The sequence below is a fragment of the Equus asinus genome, chromosome 21 (genome assembly GCF_041296235.1).
Source record: "Equus asinus isolate D_3611 breed Donkey chromosome 21, EquAss-T2T_v2, whole genome shotgun sequence".
In the NCBI taxonomy this organism is placed as follows: Eukaryota; Metazoa; Chordata; class Mammalia; order Perissodactyla; family Equidae; genus Equus; species Equus asinus.
Window position 1 is genome coordinate 49,146,087 of NC_091810.1, and position 21,154 is coordinate 49,167,240.

General features: G+C 57.4%; 4 protein-coding genes across 13 annotated transcripts in view; 1 reads left to right on the forward strand and 3 right to left on the reverse strand.

Annotated features, from left to right (window-relative positions):
• RNF123 (ring finger protein 123) overlaps positions 1-1,356 on the reverse strand; it is a 35,292-nt gene extending 33,936 nt beyond the window's left edge. Inside the window, exon 1 of the mRNA XM_070492892.1 lies at positions 1,242-1,356. The gene's annotated coding sequence lies outside the window, so the exon portion shown is untranslated. The remainder of the gene's footprint in view (positions 1-1,241) is intronic.
• Positions 159-4,981, forward strand: MST1 (macrophage stimulating 1). 9 transcript variants are annotated; one of them, XM_014840430.3, is made up of 18 exons: positions 159-297; positions 953-1,100; positions 1,180-1,292; positions 1,375-1,489; positions 1,573-1,709; positions 1,790-1,910; positions 2,058-2,176; positions 2,358-2,526; positions 2,710-2,840; positions 2,927-3,029; positions 3,181-3,317; positions 3,410-3,445; positions 3,535-3,655; positions 3,827-3,904; positions 4,048-4,194; positions 4,276-4,382; positions 4,481-4,620; positions 4,747-4,981. In XM_014840430.3, the coding sequence occupies exons 1-18, from the start codon at positions 204-206 to the stop codon at positions 4,906-4,908; spliced, it is 2,178 nt and encodes a 725-aa protein (XP_014695916.1). In that variant the 5' UTR covers positions 159-203; the 3' UTR covers positions 4,909-4,981. The 9 variants fall into 9 exon arrangements, with proteins under 9 accessions (XP_014695916.1, XP_070348999.1, XP_014695917.1 ...); XM_070492898.1 differs by having other exon boundaries at positions 1,790-1,906; positions 2,058-2,183; XM_014840431.3 differs by lacking the exon at positions 3,827-3,904.
• A 660-nt stretch (positions 4,982-5,641) lies between these two features.
• Positions 5,642-14,728, reverse strand: APEH (acylaminoacyl-peptide hydrolase). Its single transcript, XM_014840429.3, has 22 exons — positions 14,586-14,728; positions 14,378-14,510; positions 13,700-13,826; positions 13,187-13,280; positions 13,012-13,087; positions 12,763-12,926; positions 12,459-12,596; positions 12,272-12,363; positions 12,154-12,194; positions 11,950-12,071; positions 11,359-11,419; positions 10,048-10,145; positions 9,356-9,407; positions 8,400-8,488; positions 7,843-7,981; positions 7,271-7,354; positions 7,107-7,187; positions 6,701-6,789; positions 6,401-6,591; positions 6,193-6,295; positions 6,004-6,110; positions 5,642-5,913 (listed from the first exon to the last, which is right to left on the reverse strand). Exons 1-22 carry the CDS (start codon positions 14,595-14,597, stop codon positions 5,808-5,810), a joined length of 2,199 nt encoding a protein of 732 aa, XP_014695915.1. The 5' UTR covers positions 14,598-14,728; the 3' UTR covers positions 5,642-5,807.
• A 2,371-nt stretch (positions 14,729-17,099) lies between these two features.
• The window catches only part of BSN (bassoon presynaptic cytomatrix protein), a 98,520-nt gene continuing 94,465 nt past the window's right edge, over positions 17,100-21,154 (reverse strand). Inside the window, exon 12 of one of the 2 annotated variants that reach the window (XR_006517643.2) lies at positions 17,100-21,119. The gene's annotated coding sequence lies outside the window, so the exon portion shown is untranslated. The remainder of the gene's footprint in view (positions 21,120-21,154) is intronic. The other variant, XM_044754961.2, reaches the window with a different exon arrangement.

Genomic DNA, 21,154 nt, shown 5'->3' on the forward strand with positions numbered 1-21,154 from the left:
AACACCTGCCCACTACAGAGGGCAATCTCTCAGGGGCTAGCTGTGCCAGAGTGAGGGCCCTTGCACCTCACCCAGGGGGCCTGAGGCCTGGCCCCACCCACATTCCTGCCACTGGGTCTCAGGTCAGGCCCCAGCAGGCCTGGGGTGGGGGTGTGGAGCCAGAGCCACCCAATCCCGTAGGGACAGGTTTCACAACTTCCCGGATGAGGCCTTGGTGGGTCACAGTGCAGCCTCCGGCCAGGAGAATGGGGTGGCTCCCACTACTGCTGCTTCTGACCCAGTGCTCAGGGGCCCCTGGTGAGTGCCCCCGACACCATCCCCATCTGCCTTCAGGAAGAGGTCGACCCCAGGCCCATCATGCTATTCGAGCCAGGAGCTCACTTTCCTACTGGGCATGGAGCAGTGAGTGACCTTGGCTTCTTGCACAGAACTGGGCAGCCCCAGGAATACATATATACACTGCTAATTCAGGCCTGCGTTAGAATATCTACTGTAGCATTGAGGCAGTGTTGGGACCTCACAGATGCATACACACATGCAGGCAGTTATTCCTCACAGGTCTGATCTAACCTAGCATATATTGTCATGCTGGTGAGAGCCCAGACTTGGAGTCAAAATGCCTGGGTTAGGCCTCTGCCTGGGTAGTATGACAGCTCTGAGCCTTAGCATTCTCATCTGAGAGATGAGATGGGTCAAGCTCCACAGGGCAAGCACCATCACCCACTGCTCTCATGGTGTATGTTTTAGACCTGAGCCTAGTGCCTTGCCCACTAAACAGGGGTGCTGGTGATAAGCACCACATCTGTGCCTGCCTCTCCCACCCTGTACAGGGGTCTGACCCTTGAATGTGAGCACAGAGTCCATCCCAGAGGCCTTGTAGTTTTGATCCCCTGAAGGAACGAAGAGTGAGCATGCTGATATACATGCACTGACATGCATGCCCACCCTGCAGGGCAGCGCTCGCCCTTGAATGACTTCCAGGTGCTCCGGGGTATGGAGCTGCAACACCTGCTACATGCAGTGGGGCCCAGGCCTTGGCAAGAGGACGTGGCAGATGCTGAGGAGTGTGCAGGGCGTTGTGGGCCCCTACTGGACTGCAGGCAAGTGGTCACAGGACCTAGGTAAGACTGGGGGCAGGGGAACCTGGGCACTGGGTGACCCTGTGCCTCCTTCTCCCAGGGCTTTCCACTACAACGTGAGCAGCCATGGTTGCCAACTGCTGCCATGGACTCAGCACTCACCCCATACACGGCTGCAGCGTTCTGGGCGCTGCGATCTCTTCCAAAAGAAAGGTGAGTGGCTGTGGAGAAGGGCAGGCAGGGGATGGGGTGATGGGGCCTCAGGCCTTCTTGACCGCGGATCTCTTGCTCCCAGACTATGTGCGGACCTGCATCATGGACAATGGTGTCAAGTATCGGGGCACTGTGGCCATCACCACGGCTGGCCTACCCTGCCAGCGCTGGAGCCACAGGTTCCCCAATGATCACAAGTGAGACAGACACCTCCCCTCTGTCCCTGCCTGGCCCGGCACCTGCCCTCAGCAAGCACTGTATTGCTGCTCTTTGCCCCTAGGTACACACCCACACTCCGAAATGGCTTGGAGGAGAACTTCTGCCGCAACCCTGACGGGGACCCGGGAGGTCCCTGGTGCTACACGACAGACCCTGCCGTGCGCTTCCAGAGCTGCGGCATCAAGTCGTGCCGGGAGGGTAAGCACCTCCGAGTTGAGCCCGGGGCGGGAGGAGCATGCCCACGCCCATCCACGAACCCACCGGCCCCATGTCCCCAGCTGCTTGCGTTTGGTGCAATGGCGAGGATTACCGCGGCGCAGTGGACCGCACCGAGTCAGGACGCGAGTGTCAGCGTTGGGACCTGCAGCACCCGCACGCGCACCCCTTTGAGCCGGGCAAGTACGCGCGGGCGGCTGGGCACCAAGGAGACCGCGCTAGGGGCGGGCCCAGGCCTTCAGGGGCGGGGCCGAATATAGGCGGTCGTTGGTCCGGGTCAGATAGGACCTGAGTCCCAGGGTCTTGTTCACGCCCCGCTACCGCCCCCAGGTTCCTTGACAAAGATCTGGACGACAACTATTGTCGGAATCCGGACGGCTCGGAGCGGCCGTGGTGCTATACCACAGACCCGCAGACGGAGCGAGAGTTCTGCGACCTCCCCCTCTGCGGTAGGGCGCGGGGCGGGGCCTAGGAGGGCACCTGGGAAAAGTGGGCGGGCGTGGCCTGGCCGGAGAAAGAGGAGGGGCTGGGCGTGAGCCGCCTGGGGACCGTCAAGAGTGGGGCTTGGCCTCAGCCCCAGTCCTGGTCTCAGCTCCCGCTCGTGCTCCGACCGGCTTCCGTCCATCCAAGGGTCCGAGACACAGCCACGCCACGAAGCCACGACCCTTGACTGCTTCCGCGGGAAGGGCGAGGGCTATCGGGGCACGGCCAACACTACCGCCGCGGGCGTGCCCTGCCAGCGTTGGGACGCGCAGAACCCGCATCAGCATCGCTTTTTGCCGGAGAAATACGCGTGCAAGTAAGGTGTAGGGCCGCCACTGGGGGCGTACTTCTGCGGGTGGGACCTGAGGAGGGCTCTGGGGCGGGGCTTGAAGGAAGGCGGGACCTGGGGCAGAGCTGGAAGCTGGGCTCCAGCCGGAGGCGGCCTGGCTTGCGGGCTGGCAGGCCGGGACCCCCAGGGCTGAGGGCAGCGCCTGCCCAGGGACCTTCGGGAGAACTTCTGCCGGAACCCCGACGGCTCGGAGGCGCCCTGGTGCTTCACATCACGGCCTGGCATGCGCGTGGCCTTCTGCTACCAGATCCGGCGCTGCGCCGACGACGTGCGGCCCGAGGGTAAGGCCCGAGCTGGGACTGGAGGCACAGAGCTGGATGGTTGGGGCGAGAACGGGCTGACGGCTGCCCCTGCCCATCCGTCGCAGACTGCTACCGCGGCGCGGGGGAGTGGTACCGCGGCTCGGTCAGCAAGACCCGCAAGGGCGTAACGTGCCAGCGCTGGTCCGCGGAGACGCCGCACAAGCCGCAGTGAGTCGGTCGGCAGGCCGGCCCCTCCCAGACCTAGGCCACAGGTCCCGCCTGGTCCTAACGCTAAGGCGGCACGCTGTGGCGTCTCAAACTGGAGCCCAGCGGGAGTTGGGGATTACCCTGCTATGACTTGGCTCCCCCTCCCGCCTAGGTTCACGCCCACCTCTGCCCCGCACGCCCAACTGGAGGAGAACTTCTGCCGGAACCCGGACAGGGATAGCCATGGACCCTGGTGCTACACTACTGACCCGGGGACTCCATTCGACTACTGTGCACTGCGGCGCTGCGGTGAGCGCTGGCGACACTCCCCCGGGGCCCCGCCCCTAGCCTCCACCGCCAAAGGCTGGCTCTCTTAAAGTGGGTGAACTTGGGTCTTTCAGATGATGACAAACCACCGTCCATCTTGGAGCCCCCAGGTATGGACTTGGGCCAAGCCTGGGTCGGGACCCATTTGCCCCCCATCTCAATCCAGTCAGGGTTTCATGCGGCCCATCCCATCCACCAGTCCAGATGCTGTTTGAGAAGTGTGGCAAGAGGGTGGCTCACCTGGATGAGTGGCGCTCCAAGCTGCGTATGGTGGGAGGCCAGCCGGGGAACTCTCCCTGGACAGTCAGCTTGCGCAACCGGTGAGGCACAACTGCCGGTCTCCCCCAGAGGAGCTGAGGCTATATCCTCAGTACTTATACCAGCAGAGGGTGGGAATCTGTTCCTGGCCTCAGAGGTCCTAGCCAAGAGATGGCAGGTCCATCTTGTGTCCCAGGACTCACTGTTCCCTCTCCTAAACCCCACTCCTCCAGGCAGGGCCAGCATTTCTGCGGGGGGTCCCTAGTGAAGGAGCAGTGGGTACTGACTGCCCGGCAGTGCTTCTCCTCCTGGTGAGCCTTCCTGCGGTTTGGGGACCCAGTCCCACCCCCCTGCCTTCGTCTTCCCCTTAGCCACCTTCCCCAGGCAAGCCAACAGGTGAGCTTGGGGCAACAGACTATGAGTCACGACTGATCTAGCAGAGCTTCTCTCCCAGCCATGTGCCTCTCATGGGCTATGAGGTGTGGCTGGGCACCCTATTCCAGAACCCGCAGCCTGGGGAGCCAGACCTGCAGCAGGTCCCAGTGGCCAAGATGGTGTGTGGGCCCTCAGGCTCCCAACTTGTTCTGCTTAAGCTGGAGAGGTATGTGACAAAGTCAAGAGGGTGTGAGGTAGTGCTGGGCCTTGTGGCATCAGGCCCTGAGTGTCTTCATTCCTGCTAAAGACCTGTGACCCTGAACCAGCACGTGGCCCTGATCTGCCTGCCCCCTGCGCGGCATGTGATACCTCCAGGCACCAAGTGTGAGATCGCAGGCTGGAGTGAGACCAAAGGTAAGGGCCCAATGCAGGAGCATGGACTGCTCCAGGCTAGAAGGCCCAGCCTTGGATCCTACCCAGAGGCCCTCTCTTTCTCATTCCCTTTACTGTAGGTACAGGGGACAATGCAGTCCTAAACGTGGCCTCACTGAATGTCATCTCCAACCAGGAATGTAATGTCAAACACCGAGGACGAGTACACGAGAGTGAGATGTGCACTGAGGGACTGTTGGCTCCTGTGGGTGCCTGTGAGGTCAGTGGCAGGGCCCCTGGCCAGCCCAGGGAGGGCATGGGAAGTTGAAAATGTACTACTTCTTCCCCAAGAGGGCTAGTCTCTACCATGGCCCAGGGTCGCCTCACCAGTTCTCCCACCTACTAGGGTGACTACGGGGGCCCACTTGCCTGCTTTACCCATGACTGCTGGGTCCTGGAGGGAATCATAATCCCCAACCAAGTGTGTGCACGGCCCCGCTGGCCAGCCATCTTCATGCGTGTCTCTGTGTTTGTGGACTGGATTCACAAGGTCATGAGGCTGGGCTAGGCCCAGCCTCAATCCTATGTGCCTTGGGGAAGACGAAGCTTCCTGTCAGACATAAAGTCACCTTTCCTCTTTACACATGTGCAGGGTACTTCTTAGGCTCTGTTTTAGGGAATGAATTGGCAACTCCTGGCTAGGACTTGGGTGGCTGGAGGCCACGTACCCTGGGCTGGGCATTCTGACCCTAGGACTACCTTAGCCTGTGAGTGCTGTGGAAGGGCAGGGCCTCTAGATACACTGTTGAGAGGAGAAGGATGGTATAGGGCGGTTTCTTTTTTTTTTTTTTTTGAGGAAGATTAGCCCTGAGCTAACTACTGCCAATCCTCCTCTTTTTGCTGAGGAAGACTGGCCCTGAGCTAACATCCATGCCCGTCTTCCTCTACTTTACACATGAACCTACCACAGCATGGCTTTTGCCAAGCGGTGCCATGTCCACACCTGGGATCCAAACCGGCAAACACCAGGCTGCTGAGAAGGGGAACGTACGAACTTAACCGCTGTGCCACCGGGCTGGCCTCAGGGCAGTTTCTAACAAAGGGCTGCAGCAGAGGGAGCTAGCCCGGTGGAGACCCAGTTGGCCAGGACAGGCAGTGGCTGAGCCTCTCAGTGTCCCATCCCCTGTCACACTGGAGGTAGATGAGGTCTTTATGGCTACCACACCCAGGGCCCATGGTCTCTGAACCCCAAGGGTGAGGCTGGGGTTAGAGATGGCTTGATCCAAAGTACCAGCAGAAACTAGACTGTGTGTCCTCATTTATTATAACTATATAGCCCACATTCCTCGGCTCCCCCATCCATGAAGTCCAGAACCCAGGAAGCCTCTCACCACTCTGCCAGACCCTGGGGCTCTCCAGGAGCGAAGTGTGGCATAGGCCAACCAGCTTATGCAGAGAGGCAGGGCTTCAGGTGCCCAAGTGTGTGCGCAGCCAGAGTACAGCATTCATGAAGCTGTCCGATTCCACCTCCACCTCTGATAGCGTGTGGGTGCTTTTGGGATAGAGCAGGAGCCTGTAGACGTTGGGCAACGATGTTTCAGGTTGGAGGGTCCTCCTCTGCTCACTTGCCCACCAACTGCTATGGCTGTCCTGCTGCACTCACCGAACAGGCACCTTCCGGGCCTTGAGGGCGCGATAATATTCCACGCCCTGCTTAAAGGGCACACGCCGGTCCTCCTGGCCCAGCATCAGTAACAGTGGCGTCTTCACCTGGGTATGGGGAGTGGTGGTGAGCAGGGCCCCAGGCCCTGGACGGATTGCCAGCCCACAGGGCAGGGGGAGAGCTGTGTACCTGAGGGGTGTACTTGATGGGTGACTTGTCTAGCATTTCGGCCCACACACTGAGGTCTGGTAAGCAGTCACTGCTGTAGGGGAAGCCAGCCTCCACCACACACCTGCAAGAGACTGAGCTGATGCAGTCCCAGGAGCTCTGGGGCCTTTGGGGGCTCCCTGGAGGTAAGGGGTAGAGGGAAGGGCAGGGACCTGTGGGGCACACCCACCAGTCAGGGATGTCAGTGGAGCCCATCATGGAGGCAATATTGATCACCGGGTTCCGGGCCACGCAGGCACTGTAGGTTTCTGGGTACTGACCAATCAAGTGACAGGAGAGGAAGCCACCATGGGAACCACCCATAAGGGCCACGCGGCCTGCATCAAAGTGTTCTTCCTGGAGCACCTGCTCTACTGCAAACTACAGGGTGGGGCAGAGCATGCTTCAGCCAGTTGCCTGCCCAGCTGAATGGAGCCACACCCCTGACAGTCCACCCTCCAGCCTGTCCAGAAGCCCCAGCCCCTGATACCTGTACGTCCTTCACATCCTGGTTGCCCACATTTCCTGGGAGGGAGAGGATGCTGTCCTGGCCAAAGCCCGTGGAGCCACGATAGTTCACTGGAGGTCAGGGAAGGACCAGACAGGGTGATCAAGTGACATTCCCAGCCCCCTGGACACCCTTTCACCCATCTGTGAATTAGGTGCTTGTGACCAGCTATACTACAGACTGTCAAGGTGAAGGGGCCAAGAAATTTGACGCTGCTGCCCAGTGACCAAAGCACCCTTTTCATGGCAATTCCTGGTATTGGTTATCAGGACTTGGCTAGAGAGAGGCCTGGAGACTAGGGTGGCACCCATGGTGTTTGTACAAACCGGGCCCACCTCATCACCCCACCCCCACAGCCCTACCAGAGCCCCTGGCCCTGCTCACTCACCTAGTAGTACTGCAAAGCCCATCTTGCAAAGCATAGCTGGGAACAGCATCCAGGCAGTGACAAAGGAGGAATGGGGCCCCCCTGCAGACAGGGAGCAGAGGGTGAAAGAGCCAACTAGGAGGGGTGGTGGGAGGGCAGGGGCTGCTCTTAGGTCAGATGCTTACCATGGGGCATGACCACCATGGGCACCTGGGTCTTATCTGGAGGGTCGCTGGGCTGCAGAAGGATTGCTTCAAAGTCAAGGCCAGCTGCAGGGAGAGGGCAGCAGTCAGCAGGGCCAGTGCTACTGCTCAGGGGCTTCCCCCTCAAGGCCTCAGCTGTAGCTGCACGTCTGGGACTGACCTCTGGAACAGAGACCTGGCCAAGGCAGCTAACACTATGACACATGTACCCCAGAAGGCTCACACTTCTGCCCTAGTCAGGGAGCCCAACTCTGCAGGCATAGCATTCTGGATGAGGTGTGGTCACAAAGGCCTCATATAAGGCCTGTTGTCTTTGGACCTTTGTTTTCCCACCACAGATTATTTGGCCTGGTAATGCCCCGCTCTGATACCCAGAGCAGGTGCCCAGATGACTGGACATTATTCCCTATGACTGTCCACAAGAGGAACAGAAAACCTTTTAGAGGTAACCCCAGGAAACCCCACAATGTGAGACAAGAGGCAGAAAAGATGACCACAGACGCGTGTGCTGGAGAACTTGGAGAAGGCATCCCTCTGTCTCTGGCCCAGCTCACCATACTGCACATTCTCTTGCTCTGGAGGTGGCTGTAGCACCCGGATGCCCCAGGAGATGTCAGGAATGGGCTCGGCCTCCTCCAGGGACACCCACAACACTGACTGCTCCTTCCCTGCAGGAGGCAGGAACCCAACTTTCTGCCAAGGGGAAAAAGTGTGTCACAGGTGGCCGGCTGCCTGCCTGCTCTTCCACCTCTGCCCAGAGTGGGAAGTGGGCAGCTCTCACTATGCTCGACCTTCTACCCACCTCCAGAGGGTACAGTATAACTCCTGTTGTGAGCTGGCATACACAAAGGTACTCATATACAGAAACACATATACCCCTTCCTCCTCAGCTTCTAAGCTCTGCTGTCTCCCTGTGGTGCATTATGCCAGAGGACTGGGAACTGTCCCGGGCACCATGCTCTGTACAGAGCAGATCCTAGTGCAGTAGTTCCCTCCCATGGGTGCCAGACCTTCCTGGACCATGCTGGGCTGTGCCCAGTTCCCCTGACCTGGAGAGCTCTGTTTGCACACAGAACCCCTGCCTCCTGGCCCGAGGTCCACCAACACTCACTAGGCTTGGGGGTAGGCTGGGAGTGGAGAACTGTACCACCATGAGGTCCCGGTCAATTGTGAGCAGCTTCCAGCTTCCACCTGATCCCCCTGGAGAAGGCAGATGTCACTAAGTGCCTGGCAGAGGCTACCACCTTTCCTACCCACTCCCTGCAAAGCCAGATCTCAGGCTGGAGGCTCTATGACAAGGTACCCCTTCCAGCCTGAGAAGCAAAGGGACTGACACAAACAAAGGAGCTGACACAAACACCCAACTGCACACAGCCCTGGGTGAGCCTTCTGCTCGGTCTGTTCATCTGGCAGTCCCTGGCTGTGCCTGGGGACCACCAGACCACCACGGCACATCCACCCACCAGTTGATGACTGCAGTCTGCAGGGCTAGCAGCTAGGCCCAGGGAGTTGGGGGCAGGGTGTGCTGATTCTGGGCAGTGGGGTCCAAGGAGAGTCTTAAGCAAGGACTGTGCGATGAGATGTAGTTTGGGAGCAATACTTTGGTAGTTTTGTGAAGCAGCAGGTACAGTCAGGGCAGGTGGAGAATGTTTTAGGGGCAGAATCACCAGGCCTAGTCATATCAGCCAACACAGGGCTTCTCCTGGGCCCTGGGGTGACAGAGTTGCCACTGCCTGTGATGGGGCACCCGAGGTTTGGGGAGGGGGAAAAACAACTCTGGCAGATGTTGGCAAAGGAGAGTTTTGTAGGTTGGAGGAGCAGGGGTGGGTGCCGTGCTGAGGTGGGACCAGGACATGGACAGAGTTGAGCGCCGAAGGGCAGTGGAGCAGGGGAGGCAGTCTGTTGGCTGGGTAAGGGTCCTGCATGGGCAGGGTCCTCTTGAGACTATCAGTAAAAGCTGAGGAACAGTCAGTGATGCAGAGTGGCCAAGAGTGCCACTACTGCCCCACAAGCTCGAGCTCCAGTTCCACCCCTGGCCTGGCTGGCCCGTCCACCAGCCCTGCTCACCAGCCGTCAGGGAGGTCACACTATGCATCTGGGTGTCCACAGCAAACAGGTCCTGAAGCAGAAGGGAGGCCACGTGTGGCACCACATCCAACAGCCCTATGGGTCTCACCCCCACCTCCTTTCTACCCTCTTGGGGACCCCTGGGCCAGGCCAGGGCTGTGAGCAACTATGGCGACATCTACTCAGTGCAGTAGGGAGTGGCCTAAGAGCCTGAGTTCAAATCACAGCCCTGTCACAACTTGCTGAGTGACCTGGGCAAGGTAAGAAATGCCTTTGTGTCCTTTGAGCCAGCATGAGGATCAACTATCACAACCAAATGGAGCCTGGCACACTACAGGTATCCCCACCCCATCCCTGGGAGAAGGGATCTGTCCCATCTCCATCAGCTCTTTGTATAGTGTTCAGGGGCCCACCACAGTGGCAACCCCCTTGTCCTTAAGCTGGAAATGCTGGGGGCAGGGGTTGCATCTCTGCCTCAGGAGAAAAGGCTAAGGGTTCTGTTGTGGGGCACCAGGGCAGCCACCCTCCTCATGGAAAAGTGAGTCCAGGACAGGGGCAGGCAGGGCCTTAAGGGGCTAGTGAGACTGTGTGGCTGGGCATTCCACCCAGGGGTGTGCATATGCTATGCCCCAGGCCCAAGGCACCTAGGGGATGGTTACAGGGGCTGCCTCAACATAATCAAGGCCCCTTACCTGGCGGCTGTGCTGAGCTGAGTCAAAAACCACTCTTTGGCTGTCAGCTGACCAGCATCCCAGAGGCAGAAGGTTGCAGTAGATCCCAGAGAAGTTCTCTGCAAGGACAGGAGGGCTGGGGGTCTTGTCCACGAGTGGAGGTGTAGGGGGTCAAGACTGAGGCAGACTGAGCTGCTGGGGAATTCACCCGGGACCCCTACAACTGTGACAAAATGGCAGTCCCACAGATGGGGGCACCGTAGGCGAAGAGGAGCTGCCCAAAGGTGGGGGCTGAAGGGCAGAGGCCCTTGAAGGCCCAGGAGAGGCAGAGCTTAAGAGCTTCTGAGAGAAAGCATGGTGCTCAGAAGAAATGCACTGGCTTTCCTATGAGCTGCTCTTATTGGGCCCCTGGTAGGCACCAGGAGCTGCAACCAAGATAACACCTGTCTATCTGTCCATTAGTGCTTAGCAGAGTGCCTGGTATAGGGAGCTGAATAAATCCTACTCTTTAATATCATCACTCATTTAACCCTCACTATAATCCTACAAAGAAGGCAGGGGCAACCACCGTCTCCATAAATGAAGAAATGGAAGCTCAGGGAGGTCAGGACACTGTCCAAGGACACACAGCTAATAAGAGGCAGAGCTGGGATTCAGACCAGGTCCCCCCCACTGCATCCCTGCAACCCAAAGAGATGATAAGGAGGCCATCGCTTGTCCACTGGACTCCTGGAACTGACCAGGTGGCCTCAGAAAAGAGACTCTCACCCCTCATGTCATTGGGATGGTCTAGGATCCCAAGCAGAGCTGTGAGCACCTGAGACTGCAACCAGAGCCTGTCGGCCAAGATCCAACCTCCCAGAGACCCCTGCTGACTCAAGGGCTTGCACTGGACAAATGCAGGGCTGGGGGGTGAGAGTGGGATAATGCAGCACACTTGGGCTTGGAGCGTCTAAAGTAGGACATTCCAACCTAGTGCACCTTCTGAGACCCCTTAAAGGAGCAGTGGTTTTAAGCAGTCACTGGAAAAACAAGAAAAATGTAACTGAGCTATAGCACAGGAATGAATGAAATCATCCAAATCCTCAGCCAGCTTGGGCTGCTCTGATCTCAGCTTTGGTCCAGTTGACTTCCTTCTATCAGAACAATTCCCTACGGTGATGACCCCACTCCCTGTGGAGGCTGGACATGGGGCTGGCCCAGCAGGGACGGAGACTTCAGAAGGGACCCAGGAAGGAAGAGTTGAGGCAGCTGACCCTGTGCAGGGATAACAGATGGTGGGAAAACAGAGCTGCGGACTCCATTGCACCCACCCTGCCACACACCCGTTACCTCCCAGCTGCCGAGGAACAACATCCACCACCACTGACGTGACCTTGGTATACCAGTCATACTGCAAGAGAACACAATGGTCAGGCCCACCAGGGGACTGGCAGTGCCCTCAGGGCACAGAATGCTGTACCCGTCCTCTTCTCTGATAGACCCGGGTAGCCTCAGGGAAGGGAGGAAGGACCTGAGATGAGCCTGATGTTTCTCCTTTCTGGTGACCTGGACCAGATGTCTGGAGGGGCTCTGACTTTCACTAGGGGCCCAAAGCTCTTCTTGGGTAAGGACAAAGACAGTAACTACCCACTATATCCCAGTCCCTTGCAGAGCCTGGCCACATGCAGATGACAAGCAAAGGGAGGAGCATTCTTGTAGACGGAGGATGCTCTCAAGGTAGTGAGTCTTGACAGTGCAAAGCCCCCCATACTGGTGCACTCAGACTCCAGGCCCTGCCTGGAGAGGACAGGCAGAACTCATACCATCACTGCACCCAACACAGGAGATCCACTGAGGAGCCCATGGAGAGATGAAACTGAATCTTTAGCTCTCATCCACCATTCCCTCTTGCTGACCTCCCCCCGCCCACCTCCAGCTCACCAGGCACAGCTGGCTACACTGATGATGGGGAACCAGAGATGGGTACTGTAGGTAGACGATGCGGCATTGGTCTGGGCTCAACCGGGGAGAAGAGACAGCCAGAGAGTCATCTGAGAGGAGCTCTAGATCAGACAGACATGTGAGTATCATGCAGGCTGGCAGGGCCAGTGTGTCAGCAAAGCACAGGTGGGTGCCAACACTTACCACACTTCCCCCCGATGAGGTCCACATAGTACAGGGCTGACCTGGAACCGCCAGAGAGACACTCAGCTTCAAGGCTAGCCTGAGCTGCAAGGCCCCCTGCCCTGCTCCACTTCCTCACCTGCGATTGGTGCAGAAGCGGATGCCCAGCCGGAAGGGCTCATGCCACCAGCCTACGAACACCACACCTGTGTCTCCAGGGGCCCAGAATGCCTATAAACAAGACCACAGGGCAGGTGTGAACAGGGGCAGTAGCTCAGGCAGGGCCCCCAGACTCCAGGAGTGATGTAGTCCAAGTCAGCACTAACCTGTCCAGGGGACACACTCTCAGGGACCCCCTCAAGCACAGAGATGTTGCCGCTCTCGACATCCAGCACGCAGAGCACAGGAGTGCTTTTGGAAACCATGTTTTCTCCCCAATCTTCGTAAAACACAAACTGATCACCCTGAGAACACAAGACACTGAATGCCCAGCCTGTCTTGCAGGAGCCTACCCTGCCCCCTAGAAGCCAGGGCCTCCCCAGTTCTGACGGGCACAGTGTGAGCAGGGAGCACACTGAGCCCTGGGGCTGCCCTGAAGTGCCTCCATCAACTAGCCACAGCCATGAGCACCTTGATGGCCTGGTCTGGCTTCTTCAGCCTGGCCATTTCATCATCGCTGCCACCGATGTCCAAGGCTTTGGTCTGAAAGAAGGACTCAGCCTTGGGGCGCTTCTTCTCTGCCACATACAACAAGTGTGTCTCCGAGTGTGACCAGGACAGGCAGCCAAAGCAGTCTGGGTGCAGGGAGGGCAAATCAGGGGGAGCCCTGGGTTATGGTTGCCCCTCCTGTCTACCCTGCTCACCAGCCAGCTGCCTCACCATCCTCATACACGGGTCCATGTTTCTCCAGTGCCGACAGGTTGAAGCTCTTGAGCTTTCGGTTCTTCTCCCAGACCTGAGGACATGTGGGCATCAGGTTGCCTGCCTCCCAACTGAATCTTAATTGTGGGTCTGTGCCCCTAGTTGGCCACCACCTGGTCTCATGCAGACTCACCTCCAGGAACTGCTTTTCCTCCCCAAGGCCCGTGCCTCCAGCCTTGCGCAGCACGGCTTTCATGGCGCCTGAAGGAGAGTCTCTGCTCAGTAGCCTGAAGAAGACACAGGGTAGAAGGTCAGGAATACCTCCCACCCAGTGATATCCCCATCCTGCCCCCTTACTGGCTATAGCCTCTTAAATAAGATTCTTGAGGCTTTGGCCCCACATCTGCCTCTGTAGCCCTTCTAGCCCCACCATGGCAGCTAGCCTTGCCTCTCTTCCCTGGGGCAGGGGCTCTACTCTCCCCAGCCTCCCTGAGCCTCCATGGGCTCTAGTCCAACCCAAGCTTGGAGCAAGCCTCCAATGCTTATCAGGCCATATCACTAGAGACCACATAAGCTACCAACGGGCAGAATCCTGGCTCCTGGCCTCCCTTCTGGGCCCCACCCGCAACAAAGGACATGGTAAGCATTCATAAAAGGCTTGTAGATGGCTGTGGCTTTGCCTGCAAGTTTCCTCCCTCAAACTTACTCCCCCCGGGTCTCCACACTGTTGCCCGCAGGCCCTGCAAACACCACTGAGTCCCCATCATGGAACACCAGGTACTGGCGGCAGAATCGGATGTTCTCCATGCGTTCCAGGTCCCTCTGAGTCCACTCTGCGAGGAGAGGCATGAGATTGCTCAACTTGACCTGACCAGCCCCACCCCACCCCCAGGAAGGTCCAGTCCACCTCCCTCAATCTGTCTCCAGATAGTCTGGGTGCAGGATGGACAACACTTGGTCACAACTCATGTCTAGGCCCACAGAGCCTGAGCTGACTGCATCTTGGAGAGGAACCACTACTGCTCCCAGCACCCACCCTAGAACCTTGAGGGCAGCCTGGCACATGTCTGGATACAGTGATGGGGATGAGCCGTACAAAGCCGACACCCTGTACCTTGGTCTAAATTCTACTCTCACATCCTCAACTCATGCCTTCATGGGCACCATCCCATAAGACTCTGAACAGCCCACCCCCCATATACCTGTGTGGGAAGACATCTCAGGGCGGGGGTGTACTCTCTCACCCCCACTCTCTCCAAGCTCCCTCTTCCTCCACCCATCCGTGAGCACCTATCAAGCAGCGAGCCTTCCACAGCCCCTTCTCTCCACCCGAGTGCACAGTCCCAGAATGGGCCCGCCACCCGATTCCCCTCCATAGACACACCAGTGTGCACCGTCCGGTAGCGGCCCCCGTACTGCGTGGTGACCTCTGGGCCCAGGCAGGCGGCGCTCAACGCAGGCTGGCGGCTAAGGCCCCGGTACAGCGCCGCCGCCTCCTCGGGCTCGCTCAGCAGCACCTGCGCATGGGACACACCAGGGTCAGACCCGGCTCGGGCTGCAAGCACCACGGGAACCGCGGGCTGAGCCCTCACCTGCCGCTCCATGGTAGCTCTGGGCACCCGGGGCGAGGCGGGGCGTGCTGGCGCCCGGAAGTGAGGCTCAGGGGGGCGGAGCCAGGGGCGGCTCGACCATGCTCCGCCACGCCCAGCCCCGCGGTGGGAGGAGCGGGACCTTCGACGAATGGGCGAGGACCGTTAGCGGAGGGGCGGGGCCTAGATGGCAAGGAAGCGGGGCCTGTGAAGGACAAGTCGGACCTTCGGACTCCGGAGTCCTGGAGGGGAAGGGGCAGGGACCTCGAGGAAAGGAGCAGACACTTGGGGCCGGGCTAGGCTGGTGAGAGGCGGGGTCTGTGGACGAAGCCCCAGGCCTGTTACTGGGAGAGGAGGGAGTGGGAGCTCCGAGGAGAGGGGGTGGCCCTATGGAAACAATACAGGAGCAGGTCTATAGGGTCGTGCGAAGTCTGAGAGGAATGACAGGGCTCACGTTGAGAAGGGGGTGAGATCTGAGTCAAGACTGGGCTGTGAGGCGAAAGGAGCTAGGTCGGACGGGGGTGGGCCCTAAGCATCCGGGGCGGGGCCTGAGAGGGATGCAGACCAATGAATCTTTGACGATGAGGGGTGGGGCGGGGCGGGGCAGGAACTGAGCCCAGTGAGGGTCAGGTCAACGAAATGGGAGGGTGAAGGGCGGGGCCTGCCCCAGCAGGGATCTTCCGCAGCTGTCGGTCTGTCAGGTCTCTCCTGGTCCATTATGAGGCCAAGATTCACCAGACGCTGCCAGGACCTGCTCTGGAGGGACTCCCAGACAGACAGGGAGAGAAGGGCCAGGTGCGCTCCTGGCTCCCTCAGGTGTGGGGCAAAGAAGGCCGGGTGCCTAGTTCTCAGGGTGTCGCCTGGGTTTATCGGCCGCCATGCCTATCCCAAGAGCTATCTGTCCCTGCAGCCCTCACCCGCCTGGCACAGTGGCAGCTTGCTGGGAATCGTGACCGGATGAACCTCTGCTTGCCTCCCCAGGCCTCAGCTCAAGCTCTTGGGTGCAGAGGGCCTGGTGGGGTCAGACTCCACTGGAACCAGAGAGCTTCCTGTGGAAAGAAGAACCTAGGCAGGCAGGATCCCTCAGCACAGTGGCACAGGACTGGGCAGGCTCTGATGGCAGAGGAGGGCAGGAGAGACTGGGCAGCAGTCAGGCCAGCAGGGATGCCCCCTCCTCCATATACCCTGAGCCTGGAAGATCTTGCACACCTCAAGGCCCTAGCTCCCTGCGCCCCACCTTGCCTTTGACTGAGATCCTACTTACCTGGCCTGCAGCTTCCCCTTCCCCATCAACCACATTGGACTACTTAAGTAAAAACAGTCCCCGCTTTCTGAGGCCACTTGGATTTATGAGTACCCAGTATGTATAGGACTGTCAAGGCCAGAATGGGGAGCAAAAAGAGTGGCCTCAGCCACCAATATGGGTGGAACGGTTAGAAATTAGGGTGTTCATCACAACATTGTTTATAATAGGAAAACTGGGAACATGGTGCCTGTCCTTCAGGGTGTGGACAGTAGACTGGCTGTAAACTCATGGCACAGCTCTCTGGAGGCTGAGTGTTAGAGGATGCACATGTAAGTACCTGGGACGAACATGCAGGAATAAACAGTAGCCTAGAAAACAGGGGGTACTGCACCTCATGACTTCTGTTTAAAATGAAAAAGAATATGGGGCCGGACCGGTGGTGCAGCGGTTAAGTTCACACGTTCTGCTTTGGTGGCCCGGGGTTTGCTGGTTCAGATCCCGGGTGCGGACATGGCACCGCTTGGCAAGCCATGCTGTGGTGGGTGTCCCACGTATAAAGTAGAGGAAGATGGTCACGAATGTTAGCTCAAGGCCAGTCTTCCTCAGCAAAAAGAGGAGGATTGGCAGCAGATGTTAGCTCAGGGCTAATCTTCCTCAAAAAAAAAAAAAGGAAAGAAAAAGAATAGAAAAATACAAACAGGAAGGACATGCATCAGGATATTAACTCTGGGGGAAAAGCCAGAGGCAAGGCTGATACTCTTTTTGTTTATCTGTGTTTTTAAAATTTTCTATCAGCTCTACGTTACTTTGGTAAGGAGGTTCTTCCGTCCTTCTAGGGAAGGACTGAGGTCTGGCAAACCCAGAAGAGTGTGGGTGTTGGAGTAGACACAGCAAGGCAGACAGGTGTAGGGCTTGTTGGCAGCACCAGGGGGCAGCACCTGCTCACCTGCTTCCCTGGAATCAGGCGGAAGAAAGCTGTGCAGCCTGGACACTCACAGGCAGTGGAGGCACTGTCCCTCAACAGTCTGCGCAGTAAACTAACTGCTCCCTCCAGGTCCAAACTTGGGATCTGCCCTGGGGTGCCTTTATGGAGGGCCTGTTGTCTTTGGGTGGCTTGGTGTGGACTCAGCCCTGGCCTTCCCCGCACTTCTGCCACATTGCCATTTCGCTCTACTCCCTTTAACTGTGAACAGACAGGATTGTCACAAGTTTTGGGATTTGTTCCTCTAGCTAAGCCTTCCCATTTCAGAAACCATCCAGAGACAGTCTGTAGGTTGTTTATATCAAGTCCTTTTATTCTGATACCACAGAATTACCTTGTCACAATACAGGGGAGGGAGACTGAAGTACCACGAGTTCTCACGGAGCACAGGAGGACGGCACACAATTCACAAGGTCGTGTGGAGGACTTGGGTCATTGCACTTACAACTGTAAACTTGTTTGTTTGACTTTGTACAGCACTCTTCCCCCCTCAAATAAAGAAGGAGAGAAGGAAAGAAAGGGAGAGAGGAAAGGAGGGAGGGAAGGAGTGAAAGCAAAAACAAGACATGGAAGCTAGCAGGGGAAAGGCGTGGGTGGCCACCACTCTCCAGGGCATTGCACTTGGAGAGAAGGAGCTGATTTGATCCCAGAGGCTGAATGAGGCAGACACGCATACACATACACACTCACACACTTGTTCACATGCATACACATACAATATCTCACGACTTCCATGGCTCTCCAGTGCCACCCCAGTGCACATGGCAGCAGGGCTGCTGGTACGCAGGCAGGCAAAGATGACATCTCTGAGGAGTTTCAGTTGATCAGGCCTGTCCCTCTGACCCTGTCGGAGTCCACGATGACAAGTATTTACAGAACGGGGTGATGGGAATGAGGGCAGGGGAGAGACCAACAGGCCAGGACCATGCTGCCATGGCAAAGGATCTGCCTGAAAAACTCCCTACAGGCTCCAGAAGACCATAGTTGCAGAAGGCCATAGTTGCTGCCACTGCTGCCCTCATCATGGGCCCTGAGACCACACTCTTTTCCCAAGGACTAAGTGGATGGTGGGGAAGGGGGTGTCACTGTGAAGTGAGTGCATTGGGCCCTGAAGTGGGCAGAGGAGGCAATGCCCTTGCTCATGACACTGGGGAGGCAGGTATGGAAAAGGCCTGGACCGCATCCCAGAGACCCCTGGCCCATTTGGAGATGTGCTCAATGCTCCCCACTGCCCAAGGCACTGAATGCTGGTCCCTCAGCCTCTGGCTGCAGTGTCCCCAGAGCCACAGCTGCATCTACAAAAAGGCCAGGACACTTGTGGCCCAGAGGCCTGCTCCAGCCACCCTCACAAGGGGTGATGGGTACAGATGTGTCCTGTGGGTACACTGGGGAGTAGGAAGTGGCAGATGTCAGAAATTTCAAACTCAGAGGGCTTGTCCAGGAAGGATATTTGCTGAAAAGTCAGTATTTTAGAGCCTGAGACTAACAGAGGCTGACCTGTTGTCATTTCCCTGCCTGTTCCCTGCTCCTGGTTCCATCCCCTGGCCTTTAGTGGGAAGGATTACTGCCTTTGTCCCCCTAGTATCCAGCCACTAGGCACATCCCCACACAGACCTGGCCCTGGGTGGTCAGAGGTGCTGGATGGTGGCCTCCCTCAGCCCTTGCTCAGATGGCCTCATACAGCCCAGGCCTAATCTCTGGAATGAGGCAGATGCCCCATGGGATGGGTGAGGCCCAAGTCCGAGAAGGCCAGGGTCTCAGGCCAAACACAGAGGTTGACAGCCTGCTGTCCCATCCACAGCTGCCAGAGGTGGGACAGGATCCCTCTCTGAAGGGGTGTGTAGACCTCATAGGAAAGCATGAGAAACGTGGACCCCTGAGAAATGCATGGTGCAAACCAGAGCACTCTGGAGGCAGGCTAGGCCTTGAGGGGTCAGGCAGCTATTGCCTGCCACACTCCTGGCTCCGTCACAGGGAAGCTGACGAGCAGTGGGTACTTGGGCTTCAGAGATGGGGGTGGGCAGGGAGTTTATGTCCTGGGGACACATGCAGAGAGGGTCACAACAGGACTTTCTATAAGTTGTACTATTGAGAAACTTCCCAAGAAACTCAACTTGAAGCCACTGTCTATGTGAACACCTGCTCTGGTCTAAGATGACACTGTAAGCTGTCCCCACCAGAAGTGCCAGAGGTCCAGTTCTTTCTGAGTACCAGCCTAGATCTTTGATCCCTGGCTCCAGCCTAGATCTCCTGGCTCATAAACCTTTGAGCCTCCCAGCCACCAAGGAGATGCATTGAGCAGGTACAGTCAGAAGCTGGGGTCCCCAGGACACAGCCAGGCCCTGCCGTTGGCCTCTGTCTCTCTGGCCACAGATGCAACCCAGCTCTGCCCTTGAGCAGTGCCCCCCCTGGGAAGGGGCAGCCAGATACCTCTGGCTCAGGGCTAGAGTAAGAGCGGGAGTGACTTACAGACGGAAATCCTATTGCAAACCTTCAGAATGTTGATGGACACACACCTTGTGTGGGCTCCCACCAGCATGTCTACTCCAAAGACTCATTTTCACCTCTGTCTTGGTCAGAGAAACCTGCAGGGTGTTTGGGGCCTTGCACTGCCTGGCCTGCAGCCTGGCATGCTCAGGCAACAATTCCAGCAGGTCCTCACTAGCTCGTGCAGAAGTCAGCTGGAAGCACTCCTGAAGGAGAGGTTCTGAGGCAAAAAGAACTCCAAGCAAGAGGGTCGAGCATTTAAAATGGATGAAATCGTGCAAAGAGGCTGCGAGCTGTGCATGCTCCACTGCGGGACAGGCGGTGACTCACCTGGCAGCAGCGAGTCCTGCCACAAGTCAAACATGCCACAGACTGAGAATTTTACACACACAGTGGGAGCAGGGAGGGTGGGGGGTTTGATATGAGCATATCTATCCAGTTCTCAATTGCATGTTTGCAATTAACTCCTTATACATAACATGGAATTTATTAAATATTAACAGTTGTCTTTGAGGGTTTATATTTCATTGCATAGAAGGTTAGAGATGAGACTTGTGGCTGTGCCTATGATGAAGGGAGGCCCCCAAAGGAAGGGCCTTAGGGAGGAATGTCACCCAGTCCACCAGGTGGATGGACAGTGCCACTCTTCCCAACACAGGGCTCTGGACCCTTCCCTTGATTGGCAGGAGCTCTGGCCCCTCTGCTCTGAGCACGCCCACTGGTGATGGCTTAAGAAGGTCTGGAATTGCACAGTAAACAGAGGCGGGCTGAGGGGCCTCCCTAGACCTCGCCCTGGGGTTGTGCTCTTGGTGGCCTGCTGCCCACTATTGCTTCTAAGTCAACATTCTCCCTGTGCTGAGCAGGGACAGAGCAGAGAGGAAACCACACCATCAGTCACAAAAGGTGGTGGAGGAAAGAGGCAAGGAGGTGAGCAAAGAGAAAGAAGAGAGAAAGGGAGAAGGAGAAACAAAAGAAAAATGTTTATGAGGTATACACGTAAATCAAAACTGAAATGATTAAGGCTGTTCTTGAAATCAAAAGAAATCCCCAGGTGTACAAATGAGGAGCCAGCTGTTTGAGACAATGGTGGTGCTGCTGGGATGCTCACAATGGCTGGGGGGATGGCTTTGAGATGGTGGCAGGCATGCTAGCATGCTGCCATCCACCGGCTAGGAGAAGCCTCAGCCGGCGCCCACGCTGCTTTTTGGTGCTATGGCCTCTTATTTCATCAATGAGACAGTGTTAGGTCCTAATGTTTGTAAAGTTCTCCCAACCTCACGCTAGCCACATGGAAGTCTGCTCCAATGTCACCCAGAGGGCAGGGTGAGGGGAGCAGGGCCCTGTGGCCACAGAGGGATCTGGGCCAGCTGGAATGTGAAGGAAATGGAGACTGGGGCCTCCAGCCCTCAGTCAAAGCCCCTCTCCAAGGCTGTGGAAAAACTTCTGGCATCATGGAGGGAGGGCAGCATCCATCAAAAACAGGCAGCATGTGCCTAAACTCTGTGTATAACGCATTGGAAGCCTGGCTGGCCAGGCCGCAGAAAGGCGGCTGTGGGAAGAGCAGCAAGACTGCCATGGTGGCAAGGTTTCTGGAGAGGGCTCCTCCCTCCCAACGAAGGCTGTGCCTTGAAGGTAGTCCCCTGAGGAGAGCAGGGTCTCTGGAAAGATAGTCACAGGTCCCTGGGCCAGTGGTCCCACGTGTCCAGCAAATGCTTCACCCAGGCAGCTGCTGTTAGAAAACATTCTGTCTTCAACTGAGGCCCGCCTGCCACGTCCCACCTGGTGTGAGTCTTTGGGCCAAGGGTTTGCCAGACTGTAGATGCTTGGAGGAAACAAGGGGGAGGGGGGGAAGGAAAG